The 22658-nt window shown below is 34.1% G+C and overlaps 2 protein-coding genes across 3 annotated transcripts; one reads left to right on the top strand and one right to left on the bottom strand.

Moving 5' to 3' along the window:
• Positions 1-8361: 8361 nt before the first annotated feature.
• LOC109015650 (SEC12-like protein 1) lies at positions 8362-14456 on the top strand. Its single transcript, XM_018998116.2, has 10 exons — positions 8362-8730; positions 9124-9224; positions 9468-9600; positions 9709-9800; positions 10380-10479; positions 10575-10647; positions 10730-10850; positions 12101-12220; positions 13910-13980; positions 14069-14456. Exons 1-10 carry the CDS (start codon positions 8557-8559, stop codon positions 14269-14271), a joined length of 1188 nt encoding a protein of 395 aa, XP_018853661.1. The 5' UTR covers positions 8362-8556; the 3' UTR covers positions 14272-14456.
• Positions 14457-18039: 3583 nt separating this feature from the next.
• LOC109014913 (lysosomal Pro-X carboxypeptidase-like) lies at positions 18040-22044 on the bottom strand. 2 transcript variants are annotated; one of them, XM_035685357.1, is made up of 10 exons: positions 21573-22044; positions 20876-21065; positions 20617-20750; positions 20373-20485; positions 19944-20193; positions 19644-19799; positions 19437-19516; positions 19211-19260; positions 18949-19095; positions 18040-18334 (listed from the first exon to the last, which is right to left on the bottom strand). In XM_035685357.1, exons 1-9 carry the CDS (start codon positions 22011-22013, stop codon positions 18953-18955), a joined length of 1557 nt encoding a protein of 518 aa, XP_035541250.1. In that variant the 5' UTR covers positions 22014-22044; the 3' UTR covers positions 18040-18334; positions 18949-18952. The 2 variants fall into 2 exon arrangements, with proteins under 2 accessions (XP_035541250.1, XP_018852946.2); XM_018997401.2 differs by having other exon boundaries at positions 18040-18241.
• Between the last annotated feature and the right edge of the window lie 614 nt (positions 22045-22658).

Here is a 22658-nt window from a genome sequence, read left to right as displayed (position 1 = left end):
ATTTTTAAAATTTTTGATTTTATCCTTAAACACAAACCAGCCCTAATTTTAAAAAAAAAATGATACTTCACACTATATTTATAAAATTATCTTATTTAAAATATAATTATATAAAAAAAGTTATATGTATATAAAATATGATCAAATCAATTTGTCAATGGGCAGTCTACTCATCTATTATTCAATTGCATTTTAAGTTTTATTATTATTTTTTATTTTAATATTTTATTTTTAATTATTATTTTAACTTCTCTAATCATTAAAAAAAATAAAATATATATAATTTTATTAATACACATTTTTTTAATTATTAAATAAAATTAAAAAATAAAAAATAATCAAATATAAAAAAATAATAAATAGATAATAGTAAATTAATATTCCTATCATTATTCTTGATCAATTGAGAGGAGAGGTAGCCCACCCACCTGCCGTGGTAAATGCTTGGGGCCGTCTTTGCGAGGGGTGGGACCCCTGCTCTAATGGCAAATGAATAAAGCGAATAATTAATGTTACATATGTGGAATGTATATATATTTTGTAATTGTTTTAAAAAATAGTAAAATTTGTTATTAAATATTTAATTTATTTTTATGTAGATCTTATATTTATTTATTTTTTTTAAAAATGACTGTATGATATTTACACACTCACAATTATAAATATTATTTTTCTAAAAGGAGCTCAACTCATATCACAGTTCAATTATCCCAGTCACTCTTTTAATCTATACCATGACGATTATGTGTGTGCATGAATATGTTTATATTATACACTTTTTATAATTATAAAAAAAACACATTATAGATGCAATTTCATTTCTTTTTCTTTCAATTTATAAATAACTTCAAACTATATTTTTTTTTTTTCATGTAGTTTTCATTAAGTAAAAGATTGATTGTTTAAAGGTTTTAAAAAAATACACTTTAATTTTTTTTTAAATGAATGACTTTTGGATTTTATAAAAGAAATATATATGAACGCATATAGATATATAAATTCATAATTTAGCAACCGGATTTTGAATTTTTTTTTTAAACCCATATCTTCGAGTTTTTAAAATTTTGGAGGTATATTTTTGAGTTTTTTAGATATGTATACTCATTTTTATATTTTGAAGGCAAAATTTATGGACTTAAATCAAATGTAGAAACTTTTTTTTTTTTCGTAATTTTAAGAAGACTCAAGAATTTTAGATGGGATTAGAAATTTAGAAGAAAATTTTCATATATTTGAAAGACTTTAAGAAGTTTTCAAATTTTTTGGGATCAATATATTTTTTTATCAAATTTTATTTAAATTTAAATATTAAATATTAATTGTTGTTTTGAAAGCTTAGGAGGAGGCCATGGTTCCCCTCTAGGCCAAACGTGATTCCGCCATTGATCGTAACATGTACCAATACTTATAATTAATAATTCTTGATAATTCATACCATTTATTTGAAAACATATTGAAATTCTCTTTCACTGGATGGTCATAATGATTATTACTCGAAATTACGAAGAAACAACATCATAAACAAGTGCTAAAAAAGTAAAATTTTACTTTTTCTTTTAAATTTTCAATTTTCATGTAAGCATCAACTATCTAAATTTGGTATTTTATTCACAAGCTATCATTTATTTTTATAGTTTGTCCATTCATTTAAAATTCAATCATTAAAATTGACACACCTAGTTTTGCCTAATCTTAACAGTTGTTAAATTATAAAATTAGAATTTATTTAAATTTAATATTAGACAATAACTTTGGGTAATTTGAGAATTATATTGTAAGTGGAAAGATAATTATATAAATTTAAATTATTTTTAATAAAATGATATAATTATATTAGTTTAATTTGGGGGGAGGGACCCAATGGCATGTTAAATAGGAAAACTCAATTTGGCACAAAAAAATTTAGGCCTAATGACTGTTAATAATTTGTTTACAATTATGAATTAAAATAATATGTTTTTTAAAAATTTAAGTTTAACTTTTATTTTTATTTGATTTTTTTAATATTAAAAAATATTATTTTATTAAGACTGGTAAATTAGTTGAGAAATATTTTAAGTATAAAAAAATTATATAAAAATAATCTTATAAATTAATATAATTATATCTAATTTATTAGATTATAAAATTATTTTATTATAAAATAAATCTAATAAAATATATAAAATAAGATCCACTTATAAAAATTACTTTTATGTTATTTCCACGTTGCTAGTTGATGAGACACCTAACTACTTTTGTTGCTATAACCGGTATCTTCATAAATGAATTGATAAGGTTCTTTCCATGTTGCTAGTTGATGAGACACATAGCTACTTTTGTTGCTGCAATCGTTATCTTCATAAATAAATTGATATAGTTCTTTCCACGTTGCTAGTTGATAAGACATGTAACTCCCAAAATAAACATAGGGTAATGATACCCTTCCTTCTGCTCTCGTTAGAGTATTCTCATTGAATTAATTAAAATTAAAAAATAATTTTGATGAATATAAGAGAAATTTAATTTTTAACTATTTAATTTACATAAATCTTCACATTAAAATAATTATTTTTTTATTATATAATAATAAAATAATATAAGATAAATTTAATTTTAATTATTCACATCAAATCTCTACATTAGATTATACATTTATTCATTATATGATAATGAATAACTAATAATTTTAAAAATATTTAATTTTTTTAATTATTAATTTATTTAATTATATCATATTTTACTATTCTACTTATTATATGTTAATTAATAATCATGTTCTTATTAAATTAATATATCACTAAGTCAAATTAATATATTAATTGTGATAAAATATGTGATAGAAAGAAATTGAGAGAGAAATAATTAATAAAATATATATTTGATGTATGTACAGTAACCTTCAAATTTGGAAAAACTTTTGAAAGTCACTGTAGTCAAATTCCAAATATTTAGAATTTGACTAATCCAATGTGAGCATATTTTACTCTTTAATAGCTAAATACTCATTGAATTTAACTTTTAGGTTGTGTTTGGATGTTGAAGTGAGTTGAGTTGAGTTGAGTTGAGATGATAAAATATTGGTAGAATATTATTTTTTAATATTATTATTATTTTGGGATTTAAAAAAGTTGAATTATTTATTATATTTTGTATTGGAATTTGAAAAAGTTGTAATGATTAGTTGAGATGAGTTGAGATGAGTTTGGTAACCAAACTCACCCGGGCTTCGTTTGGAAGTTGAGTTCATCTCAACTCATCCCAACTCATCATTATATTTTTTCAAATTTCAATATAAAATATAATAAATAATTCAACTTTTTCAAATCTCAAAATAATAATAATAATAAACAATAATATTCTAACAATATTTTATCATCTCAACTCAACTCAACTCAACTCATTTCATCATCCAAACCCACCCTAAATCCAATGAGAGTGCTCTTATATAGAAGTTTCACATCCTGTATATTTATTTAAAAATATATAATTTTATTTTTTTATCCTCATATTAAATTAAAAAAAAAAAGAAAAATTCTAAACATAAGTCTCACATTCTACACACCTATTTAAAAATATGTAATTTTACTTTTAAGAAATATATTGTGAAGCTTGTATTTAGAATTTTTCTTTTTTAATATACAAAAGTTACTCTTCTTAAACTAAACAAAATTTCAAATCCCTTTAAAAAAAAGAAACAACCTCATCCGTCTGAATCTTCTCCGCTCTCCTGCCACGGCTCCGTCCACTGTTTGTCTTGGGTGTGGATCTCTCTGTCTCTCGTTTGGCTGAAAATCTAATGTTTATACCGCAATTGCTACTGTTGGGGGAGGAAGCATATGTGCAGAGCAGAGATGACTATTGCTATTAAAGAAGCAGTTTCATAGTGAGCTTAATATGAAACAACAGAATCAGCAACAGTCCATTGTGGCGTTGATGGCATGAGCTGCCGATGCTTTGTAGATCTACGAAAAGAAGTTGAAAGAAAAAGAGTTAGATGGTGGGCTCTGGTCCTTATCTGTCTCAAGGAGTGAAATTTCTTATTAAATATTATATTTAAAAAAATTTGAATTGAGTATAGATGTAGGCAATGGAAATGTAAATCTGCATGATATGAAAAAACTGCCTACGCCATTTTAGCAATGTTGGTAAATAGAGAAACAAACCACTCTAGCTTGGATCTCTCCATTTCGTATTTGATGTCTCAAGCTATTAACAACCACATGTTAACTGAACCTCAATCTTAACCCCGACCATTAATGTTTTCTTTTGTCCCTGTTTTGTCTACTTATTTTCTCTCTGCCTTACTACTTGAAGACCCCAAGACTCAAACCAGTCGAAGAATAAGGCTAGAGTTAGTGGGACAACACCGTTGAATAATGGGTGGAGCTATGGGAGGCGCAATGCTGGAGGGAGATCGGGTGAGAAAGTCCGGGTGGTAAGGGGCATTTCTTCCGAAGACAAACATTGGGTTTTCGGCCAAACTCGTAAGCGAGAGAGAGAGAGAGAGGAGATCAGGAGAGGTCCACACCCAAGACAAACAGTGGACGGAGCCGCGGCAGGAGAGGGGAGAAGATCCGAATGGATGAGGTTATAATTCTTTTCGTAAGGGATTTGAAATTTTGTTTGAATTTAAAAAAGAACAACCTTTGTGTATTAAAAACTAGAGGACACATCAGCCAATTGTAAACCGTGTAGAGCAGAGGAAATAATATCATTACACATAAACATATACGCGAAGTCCCACAGTTTCCAACTTTTTGCCATCATTGCCATGGACTCAATTTGGTTTTAGAGAAATCAGATTATTCATAAGCTTCAATGTCAACCTCCCCTTATCTCCTCTAGAACAATGACTAATTTTTTCAATGAACATCTCCAAATGTAGAGCAAAAAGTTACAGATTCAGATTGTATTTAGATGTTGAAGTGAGTTAAGTTGAGTTGAGTTGAGATGATAAAATATTATTAGAATATTATGTTTTAATATTATTATTATTTTAGGATTTGAAAAAGTTGAATTGTTTATTATATTTTGTGTTGGAATTTGAAAAAGTTGTAATGATGAGTTGAGATGAGTTGAGATGAGTTAGGTAACCAAACGAAACCTGAATGGTCCCCACCCCTGCAAGGTCATCACTCTCTCTCAGTCTCTCCTATGTAGCAGTCAGAAATGAGGACTCTACTGCAACTGCAATATGTAGATCTCATGAGGGAGATATCATCTTTGCAATTACCAAACATATTGCCTTAATCAATCCAACCTCTGGAGATGCAATGGCTGCAAAACTTGCAATTGAATAAGCTGCCCTCAGAAAGATTTCCAACATTATCATCAAAGGAGACAACCAAATATTCACAGATGCCATGGCCAATCCATCCTCCTCCCGGACTAGTCCATCCTCAATGTTCTAAATGATATGAGCTACATGTTGCAGTCCTTCCAAAATTGGTCTCCTATTAAGATTCATTGACACCAAAATTGATGAGCGCATAACTTGGTGCAATGGCCGCTACAAACAAGTTGTTTGGATGCATACCCCCTAAGCTACCCCAATGTTTATTAGATTTCCACATTGGAAAAGACCTACTTGCTTTTTAATGTTCATTATTTATGTTTCTATTTTATGCCTCTAGTTTGTTATATGACCTATTCAGTTTTCTATAATATGATCAAAGCTTGATTAGAAAATAAAAACATATACGCGAAGGTTGTAAGCATATTATGAAGAGAAGTGCTACATATATAAAGAGAGTACAAAAAAGAAACTCATAAATTGATGTGACTTCATGTGATCCATTAGATCTACTTTATAATAAAAGTAACTTTACAATCTGAAGTACTGCATCACGCCACATTTATTTGTAGATTTATTTTTGTATAATCTCTTTATAGATAAAGTATTTCTCTATTATAAATAGTTGAAAATGACGGTCTCTTTAGGATGTGTTTGGTAAGTGAATTAGTTTTAGATTATTTTATTACTACTCACTATTTTTTATTATAATTTATAGATTATCTGAGATTACTTTAACATCTAAGCATAACCTTAATTTATTGTGCCTGGAACTCGAACAAGAGGGATGATAAAGAAATGCAATGGAATTTCGGCTCATACAACTTGGAGTACAAAAAAGTAATGATGTATTTTTGAAGAGTAGTGTTAGATAAAACTTTAAAATAAATATCATTTCTCATTTTTTAATTATGAAAATATATAATACTAGAGAATACTTTCATACCGGTCCATTCAAAGTTGTGTAAATAACAACCCCCACTTATATTAGGACACGTAAAAAATCTAAGTAAATAACCACTACAAAATACTACACTTGATTAAAACTCATCTTCGACGAAACCTTCTTCCCCAGTGATGAAACCCATCCCTTCCCCTTCCCCTGCGCCGAAACCCCTCCCCCTACAACCTGCGAAAACCTCCCCTCCCTTCCACATTTCAAACGCTTGAATTCTGAGCAGGAAAATGACATGGGCAAGCTCATAACCCGGCTTGTTTCCAGGGAAGAAGCTCATATTGTGCTAATGGAACTTATGAAATGGAGAATAGAAGGACTCGATCTAGTCTATGCACAAGCTGTACAGATGAATGAGAGGGACCTCGTTACTAGAAAGATGAGAATTGCCAACCCACAGAGCAGTAGGCTCGTGTGGGAAACGTATCTTAGTGAGTTTAAGTTGTTAGGGAAAGTTACAAGTAGGCTAATCTTTCTTCATGCAACTTCTTGTGGATTCAAATGCAATTGGTATTTCTTGAGATGGGTGTGTGCCCGTGGGCACTCAAGGGCGGGTATGGACAGGGGTTAGAAGTTGATATTCATTGCAGCTCATTTGAAACTTGAGAGATGAGATTTTTCAAGTGATGAATATAAGGATGTGGAGCTATTCACCATGGCAAACAATGAGGATGATGTGCTTAACGATGTTCTTGTCGATAACTCCTCAGTGTAACAATTTGTAGGATTTATTAAATTCTTTCCACAACTTCTTATTATTCTTCGTTTTCATTTTGTTATTTCTTTACTGATTTTGGGGGAGTCGGGTGGGTTTGTGAGTCCGTCAAAGAGGGCAAGTTTTGTGAGTCCGTCGAAGTTGGCAGGGTCGATGTGAGTCCGTCGATGGAGCTCTAGGAGGGTGGGTTTGTGAGTCTGTCGAAGAGGGCACGAGAGAGAGGGGAGAGCTTGTGTATTTTGTGATCCTTTGTTGGCAGGTATAGGAGATGTAGATTAAACTACTTACGTGGCGGGCTGTCATTGGATGACTTATTTTTGAAGCTGGACAGCCCGACCGACCTGTAGGTCATAATACAATATGAAAAAGAGACATGCTACATACAGTCTCTATTGGGGGCATGCGTGCGCACAAAGAGAGTGTTTAAGTAATTTTCCTATAATTTTATTCAAATGCCAAAAATATCCCTCACTTCACATTATCTTCCTTTCTCTCTCATTCTTACCAGAATACAGCCCAGAGTAAAACTTCAATGCCGTCGGTCACTTTTTAAGCTCCGTATGGCACATTTGACATCATTTTCTCCTCCACTGACCGTCGACCACGTAATAATCGAACTGTTCTCAAGAATCTCAATCGTCATTTTCTTAAAAATTTACAAATATTATCCCAACAGAAAAGGAAAAACTTCAAGTAATACGATTCATTTTACTGCTCATAAATTCCACTTCACATCGTAATTTTCTCAAGTGGGTAAAATTGTTTGCCAATAAAAAGTGAAAATCTCGAAGCATATTATAACTTTCCATCATAAAAGATCACAAAATTACAGTCAATCAAAACCTAAAAGAAAGGAAAAAGAAAATTTGGCGTGTTATAACTCTGCACACATTTAAACAAAAAGTGAAAAAATAATATACAAAACAAACAAAAGAGTTAAAAGAAAGAAAGAGAGACCCTGGAGCAAGGAAAGACAACCATGGCAGTGGAGGCTTTGGAAATCATCTGCATAGAGAATAGAGATAGAGAGACAGAGCGTGCGTGCGCGTGGGTGGGTTGGCAACTTGGCACTTTTTGTAGTTGACACTTAGCACGTGAGAGGAGAGCTTTGTTTATGAGATGGATGAAATGCTCTTAAATGAAACGAACCGTTTCGTTTCGTGCGCACGAAGGCCCAACGGAGGATTTGTATCTAAAATAATTCTTATTTTTCATAAATATAAAAAGTATTTTGAGTCCACGGTAGATAGCGTCAAGTTCAACGAAGCTCTTAGCTCTGCTGCGGGGATCCATACGGAATATGCTAAAAACCCCCAAAGTCGCATAAGAGTTGACGTTCCTCTTCTTATCAATGTTAGTGCGACGGTGTTTCCCAAAGCAGGACCCACCCATATTCCCAATTGAAAGCAGGTTAATTACAAATAGAAAATCCAGGCGTGGTTTGCATCGTGCTCTGCACAGAATTCCTCTGAACCTTTCCGCTATAAAAACATTGAACATGAATTTTGTCAAAAATAAATAAAAGACTCAGACCAGTATTCTGATTTTTTCTCTCTGTTTGCCAACCGCAACGTCAACGGTTTCTCTCTTTCACTCTCGAAAATTTGATCGATGGACGGTGGCGGGTCGAACCAGGGTCCTGTTACGTGTGGTTCGTGGATTCGGAGGCCCGATAAAGTGAATCTGGTGGTGCTGGGCAGGTCGAGGCTTGGGGATGCCTCTCCTTCTCAGCTCGAGATCTTCTCCTTCGATCCCAAGACCACTTCTCTCTCTTCCTCTCCCCTGGTATGTGTGTGTATCTCTCTCTCTCTCTCTCTCTCTCTAAAATCCAAATTTAAACGGTTTTCAAGTTTGTGAATCAATTTCCGTTTCTGGAAGCATGGAAAACAGATATTCGATGTTTTTCTGAATTTTTTGGGGGTAATTCCTTAATTGGGAGCTTTTAACGAAGTCTTTGACTGAAGCGGTTCCCAAAGGGCCAAAACGAACTAGTTGTTTTCATTAAGAGTTTATTAATTTCAACTCGGCCATTTTAAAATTATTTAATAAGCTTTATTAGTGTCGCTCTCATGTTCGTTTAAATAACAGTTTTCCTTACTTTCTTAGCAACCAGAGGAACATAATTATGAGATTTATCTCACTTGGTGTTTGTTTGTTTTTCTCTTGTTCCTCCTTTAGACCACCTATGTTCTGGAACATGTGGATGGCGATCTCGTTTCAATTGCGGTGCACCCCAGCGGGGAAGACATTGTTTGCTCTACCACTATGGGTGGCTGCAAGTGAGTCTCTTTGTTATTAATTTTGACAATTTGTGATATCCCTTCATTTGTTTTTGTTTTTGTTTCCTGTAACTGATGCTGGCGGAAAGAAATTATGATTGTTACCCTCTGAATACGATCTGCATGAACTACTGGAACCCCCCGGGGGGAAAGGGGGTGTTGAGTGGAAGGCATTCAGGACATTTTCTTATTGAGGCTTTCTATCTGTCCATTCATTCAACAAATGTTTTTTATGACATGCAGATTGTTTGAGTTTTATGGTGGAGAATCAGACGCAAGGCTGTTGGCTAAGGAACTATCTCCTCTCCAAGATGTTGGTCCACAGAAATGCGTAGCTTTTAGTGTTGATGGATCTAGAATTGCGACTGGGGGGGTGGTGAGTAAATGACTCATATTCCAATCAATCATTATCATGTGCTTTCTGGCACTATTGATTTTAAAATGTTTTTTGTATTCTGATATATATCATCTCAATCAAATATAGGATGGGCATCTCAGAATCTTTGAGTTGCCAAGCTTGCGCATTATTTTAGATGAACCAAAAGCACATAAATCTGTACGGGATATGGACTTCAGGTAACTCAAGCTTATACGTTTTGGTATTGCGTCTGTATAGTTGTCAAATATATATTTTTTAATGTTAGTTAAATCGTACCAAGACACTACAAATGTTCCATGCGAAACATGCTCAAATTAATAATGCATTTGGTTAGATTGGGTTACATATTTATGGACAGTTTCCTTCTTGATAGTTTTGCCCAAACTAATCTCTAGGAAGAGGCTATTGCCTTAATCTTTTACGTGTTTTTTAAAAGGGAGGAGTGTGGGGGAATTTAGTTTTTATAAAGGGAGGAGTGTGTGGGATTTGAAATTTGAAAGGAAATTATTCATAAATGGAGGAGAATTTCTAGGAAAATGTCATTTTAGTCCCTTTTCTTTGCTTTAAAAATGTTACTTGAGAGGCAAAATACTCATGGTTAAGAGACCAACCGAAGATGCTGACTTCATATATTGGTATAGATTTATAATTTGATGGTCTATGAACATATATATTTTTTTCCTTTCTAACTGTTGGCTAATTTTTTTTAAGGGAGTTGGAGATATATTGGGCCTAGATTCTGAATTTCTCAACCTTTTTTGTTTATCATATACTAGCCTAGACTCGGAGTTTTTAGCTTCAACGTCTACTGATGGTTCAGCAAGAATATGGAAGACGGAAGATGGTGTTCCCTTGACTACTTTGACTCGGAACTCGGTATGCTTTATTAAATTTAACATGCTGTTGTAGTATTATGCAATATGCAGAGATGATTATATTATAGTGCCTTATTTGATGTCCCTTTCCTGCAGGATGAAAATATTGAATTATGTCGGTTTTCTAGGGATGGAACAAAACCTTTTTTATTCTGCACTGTTCAGCAAGGTAAATGATCTCATGTTTTTTGTTCAAAATATTTTATCCTAATTTCTCAGCAACTTAGAGTGTACTTGTATTAAATGAACAGGTGATAAGTGCGTAACGGCAGTCTGGGACATAAGTACATGGAATAGAATTGGACATAAGAGGCTGCTTAGAAAACCTGCCTCTATCATGTCCACAAGCCTGGATGGGAAATATCTTGCTTTGTAAGCACTTAACCTTGTAATTTAGACTTGATTATTGAGTTTAGTTTAGATTTGACCTTACAATAAACAGATGCCTAAGCCTAGTTACCAAATATACATGTATTTGTTTGACTGATCACAGATAAATCAGATGGCTAATCCTAGTTACCAAATATGTATGTATTTTTTTGTATTTGTTTTACTGATCACAGATAAATCAGATGGCTAATCCTAGTTACCAAATATGTATGTATTTTTTTACTGATCACAAATAAAACAAAAAACTATTTGGTAACTAGGCTTAGGCATCTGTTAATTGCAGGGCAGGAAACTTGCTTTTACTGTTATATGAGTTTGCACTTCCAACATTGCTTATAATTATTCACTTTCATCAATATTATTTTATAGAGGAAACTATTCACGTGGAACAATTTTATTGAAAAACTAGACCACTCATAATATGTTAAGAAAGAAAGACGATTTCATCCATTGCTTTTTTTACAAAACCTCACCACTTTTTATTCTCTTTCGTTAGAGGATGATAGTGGATACACAAAAAAAAGTAAGCGAATAGCTAAAAGAGAGGAAAGATACAGAATGAGAGAAGCTGCACATGCTTACCATATCCTTCCAACCTTTTAGCTATCAATGTTCTTGACTATTAGATCAGGTGGAAGTGGTTGTGTTGTGTGGTATTATTGCAAACTGGTTCTATTGATAGGAACATAAATTTTCAATGATGAAAATGGTGTTCATATACCGTACATGACTTCAAAAGTCGTGATGATATTGTTGAGGAATGTATTTATTAACATATTTTTGCTTTGGCAATTAGCAATAATTTATCAGTGGACTTCCGGTAGGAAGGGATCATTAAGGGCATTTGTGGTATTGTGTGTGTTTATAGGTTCATGGAGAGAGAGAGAGAGAGAGAGAGAGAGAGAGAGAGGAAATATAAGTACTTTAGTATGTGTTTAAGTGTAAAGTACACTGTGTACAAAGAGGAAATATAAGTTCTATGTGTTTCATGGACGAAAAATGGTGCTTTGATTCTTAGAGAGAAGTGCTATTTGAAGGCCTTTACACCAAACACCATCTGCATGGTATAATTTGATTTATAAGATTCAAATTTTAAAATTATCTTTGAAATCAAATTATGCCACATGGAGGGTGTGTGGTGTAAAGGCTTTTAAATAGAATTATTCTTAGATTTGTATTGCAGAACTTCACGATATTTCTCCGTATAATATGTTAAATCTTTCTTCCTGTAGGGGAAGCAAGGATGGAGATATCTGTGTGGCTGAGGTAAAGAAAATGGAGATCAGTCACTATAGTAAGAGGCTGCACCTGGGTGCATCTATTGCGGTACTAGAGTTTTGTCCCACTGAAAGGTAAGGTCCACCAATCAAACTTTATTATTAGTTTTTTAATATTGATGGAGAAGTTTCTTCCTTACTTGTCGAGCTAAATATATATATATATATATATATATCCTCTTCTTAGTAATCAATATAATGGCCCTTGATGATCTGCTTAATGTTTTTGATGGGCTATATAAGATGGAAATCGAATAAGAAACCAGCTAAATTTCTTCCTTGTCCATCAAATAGATTGTTAACACAGATAAATGATATGCTTAAAGTTTTGAATGGGCTCTGTATCATAACTTTACTTGGCGTGTAGAATGTTGGACTTTTTTCCTGTTTTTTCGGGGTGTCTATCCTTTATTTTTCATTTCCAGGATTTAAACTAGGCACAATGAAAGAGATGAAGCTTCATAGGTTTTTATTTGGTTACTTCATCCTAATTCAGAACTCCAACGTTAATTTTGCTCCACCAAGAATGTGAAGCACATTTTTTGAAAAAAAAATATTATGGATGACCTGTGTCAGTTGCGTCCTGATGCTTTGGTTATGAGCAATTTTTGTCTACTACCTGAAAGTTCTGACCTTCAATTACACTGCCTGGACTTCTTTAGAGCTCACTGGAGTGCTATCAATCTTATACATCTCTCTCTCTCTCTCTCTTTGATCTGTTAGTGTCATAGCTACTTTAAAAACAAGGGATTTACTGAAAATATGACCTTGTAGTGTTCTTCTGTCTGTTTTCCTTTTCCCCATTTTGGTCAGTTGAACTTTTGTTGCATCTGAATACAATTTTTGTCAATGTTATTGGACGCTGTTCCTGGACACCCGGTGCCAATCAATTTTTTTTTTGTCAATGTTATTGAGTTTTTGACAAATTGGAGGTCCATGTTGACTTGAGTGTTGCCAGGACAACAAAGTTGCAAACAATGGCTGTGTTGATGTGGGCCATTCTTTAGTGTCAATTTCCCAGGTCCAGATCTGGTAGTTTATGCAAGTACTTTAGATCTATTTCTTTGTGGCGCTCATCAACAAGGAATCCTGATCTGTTTATAAACCCAGTTACCCTATCTTTGTAGCCATAGGATTTTCTGTAGTTACGCGTCCCTTACCTAAAGGAAATTAAACACTCTTCAAGTCTCTTAGAGCAACGATCATGAGGTGGTGGAAAGAACTTCATGGAATTAGCAACATATCTGCAGCATAATCAAGTGAATTACAGATGACTTGGGCCCTTTGTCTTTCCATCAAAAAGATATATCACTCTAGTTTGTTCTTTTATTGATCTTGATGAATAGTTGGTTCAGAGTTCTTTGGCTAGAGAAGCTAAAGTTTGAGGGTCTTTGATGACATTCGCTTTGTCAACAACAAAAGTTAGGCAAACATGATGGTTTCTCAAGTTTTTTCTGTCAATTTTATGGTTTGGTGACTGTCACGCATTTCAATGGTTTTTCTCATTCTGAAGGTTTAAGTCATTCTCTCATAGTCCTAGTTTTCTAATTATTTCTTTTTAATTTTGGTCATAGCATGTCATCTCAAAGAAAACAAAATCAAGAGACTTCATTGCAATAGAAAGTCGTTTATAACTAATTTTGGAGGAGATATATTGCATGGAAACTCTCTAGGAATAAGCCTATTGTCATCAGTCTAGATGCTTTACGGTTTTTTCCTTTTGGTTTTGGCTACTCCATTTTATGTGGGTGGGATGTATTGCAGGGTTGTGCTTACTACTACAACTGAATGGGGAGCTGTCATGACTAAGCTAAATGTTCCTGCAGATTGGAAAGGTCTCTCTCTCTCTCTCTCTCTCTCTCTCTAAATGTTTTGGATATGGCACGGCTAAGTTCTAACTCCGATTTCTGTCTAAACATGCAGAGTGGCAGATATATGCACTACTTTTAGGAATGTTTTTGGCATCGGCTGTTGCATTTTACATATTCTTTCAGAACTCTGATTCATTTTGGAAGGTCCCTGTTAGAAATCAACCAACAAGACCTAATATTGATGCTGTTATAGGAGATCCACAATCTTCTGATGATCAAACCGTTTGGGGTTCATTCGGAGCATTGGATATGTGAGGATACAGTCTCGCACGAAGTAGCATCAGCAACAACATACATGATTATTAGCTTTTTAAGTCTTCCAGATATTATTGATTTAGACTAGTCATTTGAACGCGGTAACAAGCAGGTCATGAAGTATTTCAACGAAAGAAGAAAAAAGAAAAAATAACAATATAGCTTATTCCTTTGTTTTGGGCTAATTCCTTTTTTTTTTTAATTGAATTTACTTGACACTGACAAATACTATATTTAATTGGATTTTTTTTTTTTTTTGGGTTGTTAAATGGTAAGTCACACGTCAAATGGGTTTTGAAACTATTTTGAAACTTTATAGAGGGAGGAGGTGTCCTTTAATGGAATCGGAGTCAGAATTCATTACCTGCTGTTTCAATTTAGTTTTTACAAAAGCTCGAACAAAAATAATGCCCTAATTCATGAATGCGTGCACAAGATTCTTAATGAACACCAAACTTAAACATGAGAGCATAAGCTAGCTTTTCTCTTATGGAATTTCTCAAGACAATATTTAACATTTTGTTAATATCAATTAACGTTCTTAGTTAATTGTTTCTCGACAAATGATATTATATATTTATAAGAAAATTAATACAAAAGGATGGAGATATTGAAAACTCTAAAATCTTGGCTGGCTCCTCCATTGGAACAAATTTTAAATCATCGTTGAATGATTAATACAATTTTCATTGAATGGAAAGATAAAGAAACTTATGAATGTTTTTCTAAAATTAATTTACACTATTATTTATATATGAACGATAAAAGAAATAATGCTAGGTATGTATAAGTTTAAAGTGTAAATCTCGTGCAGATTTTTTTGTAAAAAAATGGGACCAACTAGAAAATGTAACCTTTTTTTTACACTTTTGCCGTTTTGCATGGTGGGACCTACTTTTTTTCAAAAAACATTTGCATGAAATTTGTAGACGGTCTCGTTTGGTTATATAGATGAGATGATAAATTTATAAATATTAGTGAGATAATTTATGAATGGTCGTAAAATGGTTTGAGTTAACATTTTTATGGGGTTTTGGGAAATGAGAGAGAATAAATCCAATAAAAAAATATAAAATTAAAAGAGAGTTAGAATATAATTTTTTAATATTATTTTTGTTCTAGGATTTGAAAAAGTTAAATTGTTTTTCGTGTTTTGAAATTTGGAAAAGTTGTAATGATTAAGTAATGATTAGATGAGAAAGTTGAAAATTTAAAATTGAAAAATATTTGTGTTTGAATGGTGTTTGAATGTTGAGATGAGATGAAATGAAATGTAATGAAATGAGATGGTTTCAAAAGTTTGTGAAACCAAACCTAGGCTTAGAGGTTGTAGAAATCATTCACAATAAATAACAAGGACTTGGATAGTCGGATTCTTAGACAAATCAGCCATTCGTGATATTGAAGTGAGTTGGGAATTACTCGCATATTCATGAATATGTACATTGTGCAGCCATTTATCTTGTGTTGATCATATCTGGGAAAAATTACATTTTATCCTTTCTTTTTCTTCTCTTTAAGCAACATTACATTAAAATTCTGAAGGAATTAAGCAAGTCTAAGGGACAGGAGGCCGGAATCTCAACAAAAGTCCTCATTCTACTCAATGTACTGGAAGGAAAGTAGAAAACAAGAAATGAACAGAGAATTCTAGCTCCAATCCGAGACCCAAATGCCTTGCATGGACGATGTAAAATATTACTAACAGCATAGAGTACACCTCTTCTAAGGTGACATTTTCTTTAACAGAGACAGTGGTAATAAGAGAATCATACTCGGGTCTGAGACCGGTAAGAAGATATGTGATGATCTCATCACACTTGAGCTGACCTGCCATAGCGAGGTCATCAGAAAGTTTTTTGACATACATGAAATAGTCTGTAATAGACTGTGTAGTTTTTCGAGCAGTGTCAAGCTGCAAACGAACTTGGATGACTTTGGCTTTTGACTGTGTAGCAAAAGCCGTGTGGAGAGAGGTCCAGACTGCATGAGAAGTACTACACTGCGCTACCTACATGAGTACTTCATCAGTGAGAGAAGCATTAAAACAGCCGATAATAAGATTATCTTGGGTTTCCTAGAGATCAAAGGCTGAGTTGGGTTGCAGGGTTCCATCGCTACTAGAGAGTTCCTTTGCAGGAATTTGAAGGGTACCATCAACGTACCCAAAGACTTTTTGACCTTTAAGAAAGGGAAGCATGGTGGCTTTCCAATTTGAAAAATTGGTGCGGGTAAGTTTAGTGATATTGATGCTGCTGGAAGGATTGAAGATAGGTAGAGTGTTGAGAGTGTTATCAGAAGTAGAGGAAGAGTTGGTGGAGACGGCCATGGTGTCTATGGATTTGGATGAGAAAAGAGTTTAGAAAGAATGGGCATGGGCGTGAGCAGAGAAGAAGAATTTAGCAAATGACGCAAGTCGTTCTGATTGATTCCATGTAGAATATTACTAACAGATAGGCTGAAATAAACTCTGTATTTCAATTGATTAAAACTGTTTACAGAGTGTATGAATATAAAATGGAAAAATCTATTCATAGTCCGGTCTACTGATCACACGCCACACGAAACTTACGTGACAAATCGGTCCACCTTTTTCCTCCGGTCCAATTCGTTTCTCTCCCTCCCCGAAATAGATTTCCCTCTCTCGTCTCCTAAATCTTGACTTTCCCTCCCCAAGAATCCTCTCTCACCCCTCCCTTCCTGAATCAACTCACACAAAAATCAACTTCTACCTCTCTCAAGCCTCTCCCTCCATGAATCTCGAGACTACCACAACCTCCATTTAGAGATAAGAGAAATTCACAAGATAAAAAAACTCCATTACAAACACATAAGACTGCAATCATGTCATCTTCTTCAAGTTTCTCATCTCCTTCCAAAGAGAGTAGAACATGAACAAAATCTGAGTTATCAGAGAACTTGCTTGAGTACTCAACATGCCGATGCTCATCTATTAGTTTCTTCACAAGCTTTCTGACACGGGGAACAAGCGTTGAGCAGCTTTCGCTGATATGAAAAGGGTCGTAAATGTAGTTGAGCCATAGGAGATAATTAGACCAATTAAAAGCACCTACTCAAACCCTTCTCTGACAATCTCTTGCAACTCTTTAGCCTTAGCGCTATTGCACATCAGATTGTATGTTTTTTCCAAATACGATGCTCATAATGTTGTCAAGCACCGCATCTTGAAGGTAGTTTCGTAAGAAAACAACACCTTGAAGTGATTGCTCTTTGGCGATGGCACGCAACATGTTGTCGCAATCCATTTGGCATCCAATTTTATGGGCAGCAATCCTCCTCAGGTGGGTTGAAGAAATCCTCCTCAGGAGCCGCCAGTAATCTCCGTTTGGTGCAAACCCTATGGCTCGGTTGAACATCAAGGCTTTTGCAGATTGCTTAATAGGATGGTTGGCAAAATGGGAAGAAGTCAAGATTTCACGAGCAATTTTGTGGTCGCAGGTGATAACTGGAGGCGCATATTCATGGATGCGAGCTGACGTGGCAGTGGGTTGGTCGTGGCTAGGTTCTCGTCGACGGTCCCAAAACGGTGGCGAACGTGAAGAGGCCGCTGGCAGAGGAAGAAGATGCCGCTAGAGAAGGAAGAACGTGGGCGTGGGGGGGAGGGGAGGGAAAAAAATTCAAAACGGATTATTTGGGTATAATTTTACACTATTTAAGTTTATCTAAATTAGGCACGTTTAACTCCAAAAAAAAAGAAAAGAAAAGAAAAAAAGAAAAAGAAAAAACCACATGACGCTTCGTATGGTGTACGAGAGAAAGAAGTAGATGAATAGAAGTACTCATATAAAATACAATTGTGAGTAACAGGCTCTACTTGAAGTTACATTCAAAATGACGTTATAAAGGCATGTAACAGAAACGAAAACAAAGGACCAGGATTCTTGCTATGTCTTCTCCGCAATTTGAGACTTGGCCTGATTTTTAGTTGCTTCAGAATATTCTGCTTGATCTGTTACGTGATCCATCGGAACTTGAGTTAATAGACGACAGGCAGTAATTTCTAATTTCTTTCTCTGCGCGCAAGCTCAACCAGTCTCGGTTTCTTTTGTTGCAGGTTTCCATATATACAATTTCAGAGAGACCATGTTTAATGATTCTTTAGTGCTTCTTTTGGATCTTGAGAATTACATGCTTAGAAACAGTTACATATATATATATAGGTGGTTGATCGGTAGAAGGAAGTACTGATCATCTTTACCCGATAAACTCTTTTAAAAATATCCAAAAATTGAAAAGCATTAGAAAGTGACCTAGGAACTGTCTGCAAATTAAAAACTCAAAGGAAAAAAAGTACTTTGAAGAAAGAAAACAGACTTTTCCACTCAACCACGACTTCAAATTTAAGATCTTGACCAAAAAAAAACTCGTAAATTGAAAGTAGAAACAACGTCATTAATGGTGTTTCATGCGATCCGACCGGCCCACCCAGCCGGATCCCATATGTCGAAATCTAGCATTAATATAAATGCATCGAAGTATTAATTCTCCACCACTACATGAAGCAATGATTTTTTAATAAATGAAATCTTTCTGGGAAAAAAAATCTCATCTTTAAATATAAGTGAAAGTTTGCTCTGTCATTAATGTATTTACCAGTTTAATTTGGTCGATACTAAAAGACTAATTAACATGAGATAACTGCATGTGCGTACGTACATTATCATGATGATGAACTGATCATGTGCAAATCTTCATAGTACTTGTGAATCCACCCATTGATGATCTCAGCCTCTTTCTTTCGCTGCGCGACCAACCAATCTGGGGCATCTTTTGTTGAAGACATTATGTCTAAGCAATGAGATCCTGATTGCAGAATCAACTTTTCGTCATTAAAAATTGGAAACGCAATTCATGATTTTTAAGTGATTTAATTATCTGAAATTAATCATCATCTGAAATTGATCGTGTATATATGTACCTTCTTTAGTATACAAGGCAACTATGCTGTCCGATATGTTTTCCAATACCCTAAATTATAAGCAGATAAAAAGATTATTAATTATAAGCACAAGCTGGCAACTAAAATACCCAATATTAGGATCGATATATCAAAAAGAGTGAATGTTTTGATGAAATTCTTCTTTGGGTCGTGTGTGTATCATGTGTATGTGCGTGCGTGTGTATATATATTTGGAAGTCATTACCCGGCTCTGCTAAAGGGGTCACGAAGGCCGTTGGAAAAGATGATGTTGCTACCAAACTTCTTGAGAACCATTTTTATATTCTGCAATTTCACAATCAAGGAACAGAATTAATTAAAATGTACATTATTTTTTAATCGCTTACACGTTACACAACAAATTCATGCACAGAGAGAGAGAGAGAGAGAGAGAGAGAGAGAGAAACCCTACATGACCACCGTAGTGAGTTGTGATCCAATGGGGCCTCGGGACAACTCCAAACTTTTTTACGCAGTAATCTTTATACTCGTTGAAATAAAATGGTTGAGCATAAAACATAGTGTCATTTGCGCCACAGCCAATCGGTTGGACCAATTCACTACATGTCTGAAGACAAGAAGAGGATGAAAATGAAGTTTTTTTTTAAAATGTTGAATCTCATGTGCTTCTCTAGTTGACCTGTGATTTTGTGAATTGTAACTTAATTACTGATAACAAATAATGATAAGAGTATGTGCATATAATAATAACCTGCCAGTCCCAACCGCCAAGTGTTTCTGAAGAATAGAAGTCTGCCAAGTCATTGCACTTCTTCTTTTGTCCTCCTCCAAAAGCAACAATTCCAGAGACAATTCGGCCAAGAATGTCGGTTCCTTGGGATCCATTGTCAATACCCTTGCAGACTCTATTCACCGGATAATCTGGAGGGCTATCATACTGAGCCGAGACTGAATACAGGTTGACTAAGTAATCAAGTAGTTCGGTTCGATTCTTCAATGGCCTGATCACGTCAAATAAAGATCGAGCATTAATATATAGTCGAGAACTTTCTTAATTCAAGTGTGAATTATTATGAGATGAAAGCAATAACTCTTTTTCCTCGAAAAAAAAAAGGGTTTTCCAATGAAATATCGCCATTAATATCATAATCAAGGTTAGCAAAGAAATCAGCTTTATTACTTGCAAGTATTGAATTTGTTGCTGAGGATGGAAAGACCATTGGGCTTGGCGGCAATTTTAGTGATCTCAGCCCATGATTGCTTTATGGTATTGTAGCAGCTAACGCTAGCTTCCTGCATGCATTAATACCCATATAGGGTTCACACGAACGAAGCTACCTTCAGTCATATTATGAGATAGATTTCGAACTAATTAACAGATCAATCGAGCTAGGCATGCATAAAAAGGCTTTGATTATGATCACCTTAAAGTCGTCCGTGACAGTGGTATAATATGCATTCGATGGCGTAAGGTTATCGAAGTACAGAATGGGGGCTGAAGAGGCTAATGCTCCGATGGCAATGTGCGGATATTTTAGGCGGAACCACGCCGCAAGCACTGTTAGATCGAGCCAAAAAAAAAAAAAAAGCTGAGAGATTAAGAAGTGATCATGAGATTTAGGTATGAAGTAGTGATGATCAAGTGAGATTCAATATCTGCAAATATATATATAAATGACTCACTTCCACCATAAGAGCCTCCGCAAACTATAACTGGAGATGCCTCAGCTGATAAATTTTTCTTCAAGTGCAGGATTATTTCTGCATGATCTGCAAGAGCTTGGGCAGAGTTGAAGTACCCTCGAAGGGTGGCATTTTTCCATGCTTCTTCTCTTGGCAGTCCAAATGGTATCGACTTTCCGTAGAAGCGATGCTGCACAAAAGTTCAAAGCACGTACGTATAGTTTTGGTTTATCTTCAAATTCGAAATATAACCCTAAAATTAAAATTTTATATATATTAAGAAATCATGGCAAGTAATCTTTCTTTATTATCTTTTGTTCTTTTTTATTTTGTTCAATTAATTCCCTACAAGAATCTCATATTTTTCTAATTAACACTGAACATATTAATTTTTTTGGTTTAATGTGGAAAAAACTTGTTGTAATTTGTAAGAATTTTAGATCTTGAATTATGTTTATAATATTTTTTTAGCATTAATGCTATATTTATATATTACACTATTAATTAATATTCCGTTTTCATCTTATATGGTGAATTCGACAGACTTGCCATCATAAGAAATGATTCAATATGAAATAAAAATAAGACGAACTATCTGTGTGTGTGTGTGTGTATATATATATATATGTACGTATTAATATTTGCCGTTAATTAGTAGATCATCTTAATTTCTACGTACGTACGTACTAAGAATTACCTCAATGTAAACCTCCAAAGCACCCAAAGGGCCAACATTATCCAACATGAATCCTATGGCACCAACATCTTCTTCGATGGTAGCCTCATCGCCAAGGTATACAAGTATGGGGGCGGCCGCATGAGCCCCACGCCAATGCTTAAAGTTCACAACGTATCTTTGCTGGAAAGTAGCGTAACTTTGCGGCTGATAATTGAAGTGATCCAGCGTTTGGTCGTAATAGAAAGTTTGATAATCATGATTAACATAATCGAAGCTGGCCGCAAGAGATTGGCCGAAGAGATCGCCTTTTTGCTTGTTGTGCCCTCGTCGAACACCCAGCCTTGGTCGACTTCCCTGTAGTGAAGCAGAATCGCTAAGCGTAATGCAGAGAGAAATAAGCAGCAGCCATGAAAGAGTACGTAGAGCTCGAGATCTTGGGGCTGGAATGGCCATGTCCATGTTAATTCAGAGGAGAGCCGAAGCAGTGCATGAAAGACAAGGTACATCCTATTCCTATATATATACAATTTGAAATCCAAATACGTTGGTGTGTTATTATTAGCATATTGACCTTTTCAATAATCTGCTTACTTCTTTCTTTCTTTAGTTCATAGAATGCGGGGAGATTTTATTTTGTGAAATTCTTTAACGATATGATAAATTTATAAAATGACATATTAAATTATTAAATTATTTTTATTTTAAAATAAATTTAATAAATTTAATTTTATATAAACCATCTATACTATATCACTTCTGTTTTACTTTTGGGTTTTGTGCGGGATCGTGATCATATATACTACGTTAAATACACTACGCACGAGAAAAAAGAATCAAATATTAATTGGCCTCATTAATTATGAATATCCCATGTCGAGGAAAATATGGCTCACTTGTCGATGCAATTAATTTATGGCGATTTGTTATGTATAGGCTGATGATTTTGGAATTGATTCTGTATTAAAAATATTGATTCATGTTTATTTTGCAATTTCTATTGGTTTTTGATCTAATTACCACATGCGTGTTGCCGAGTATGCTTGTAACCAATCAGAAGTTGATTAGTGACGTCATTTTAGTTCCATGTTAGTTATGTTATTAAAA

The sequence above is a fragment of the Juglans regia genome, chromosome 14 (genome assembly GCF_001411555.2).
Source record: "Juglans regia cultivar Chandler chromosome 14, Walnut 2.0, whole genome shotgun sequence".
Taxonomy (NCBI): Eukaryota; Viridiplantae; Streptophyta; class Magnoliopsida; order Fagales; family Juglandaceae; genus Juglans; species Juglans regia.
Note: the sequence above shows the minus strand (reverse complement) of the source record. Positions and strands in the feature narration are given on the sequence as shown.

Excerpts from the sequence above, each read along its gene's own strand:
- LOC109015650 (XM_018998116.2), top strand. The coding sequence starts at position 8,557 with ATGGACGGTGGCGGGTCGAACCAGGGTCCTGTTACGTGTGGTTCGTGG. Across the intron at positions 9,225-9,467 it reads ACCACTATGGGTGGCTGCAA|ATTGTTTGAGTTTTATGGTG; the intron begins GTGAGTCTCTTT and ends TATGACATGCAG. Across the intron at positions 10,851-12,100 it reads GATGGGAAATATCTTGCTTT|GGGAAGCAAGGATGGAGATA; the intron begins GTAAGCACTTAA and ends TTCTTCCTGTAG.
- LOC109014913 (XM_035685357.1), bottom strand. The coding sequence starts at position 22,013 with ATGGACATGGCCATTCCAGCCCCAAGATCTCGAGCTCTACGTACTCTT. Across the intron at positions 21,066-21,572 it reads CTTTGGAGGTTTACATTGAG|CATCGCTTCTACGGAAAGTC; the intron begins GTAATTCTTAGT and ends ACTTTTGTGCAG. Across the intron at positions 19,800-19,943 it reads TTGGCGGTTGGGACTGGCAG|ACATGTAGTGAATTGGTCCA; the intron begins GTTATTATTATA and ends TCTTGTCTTCAG.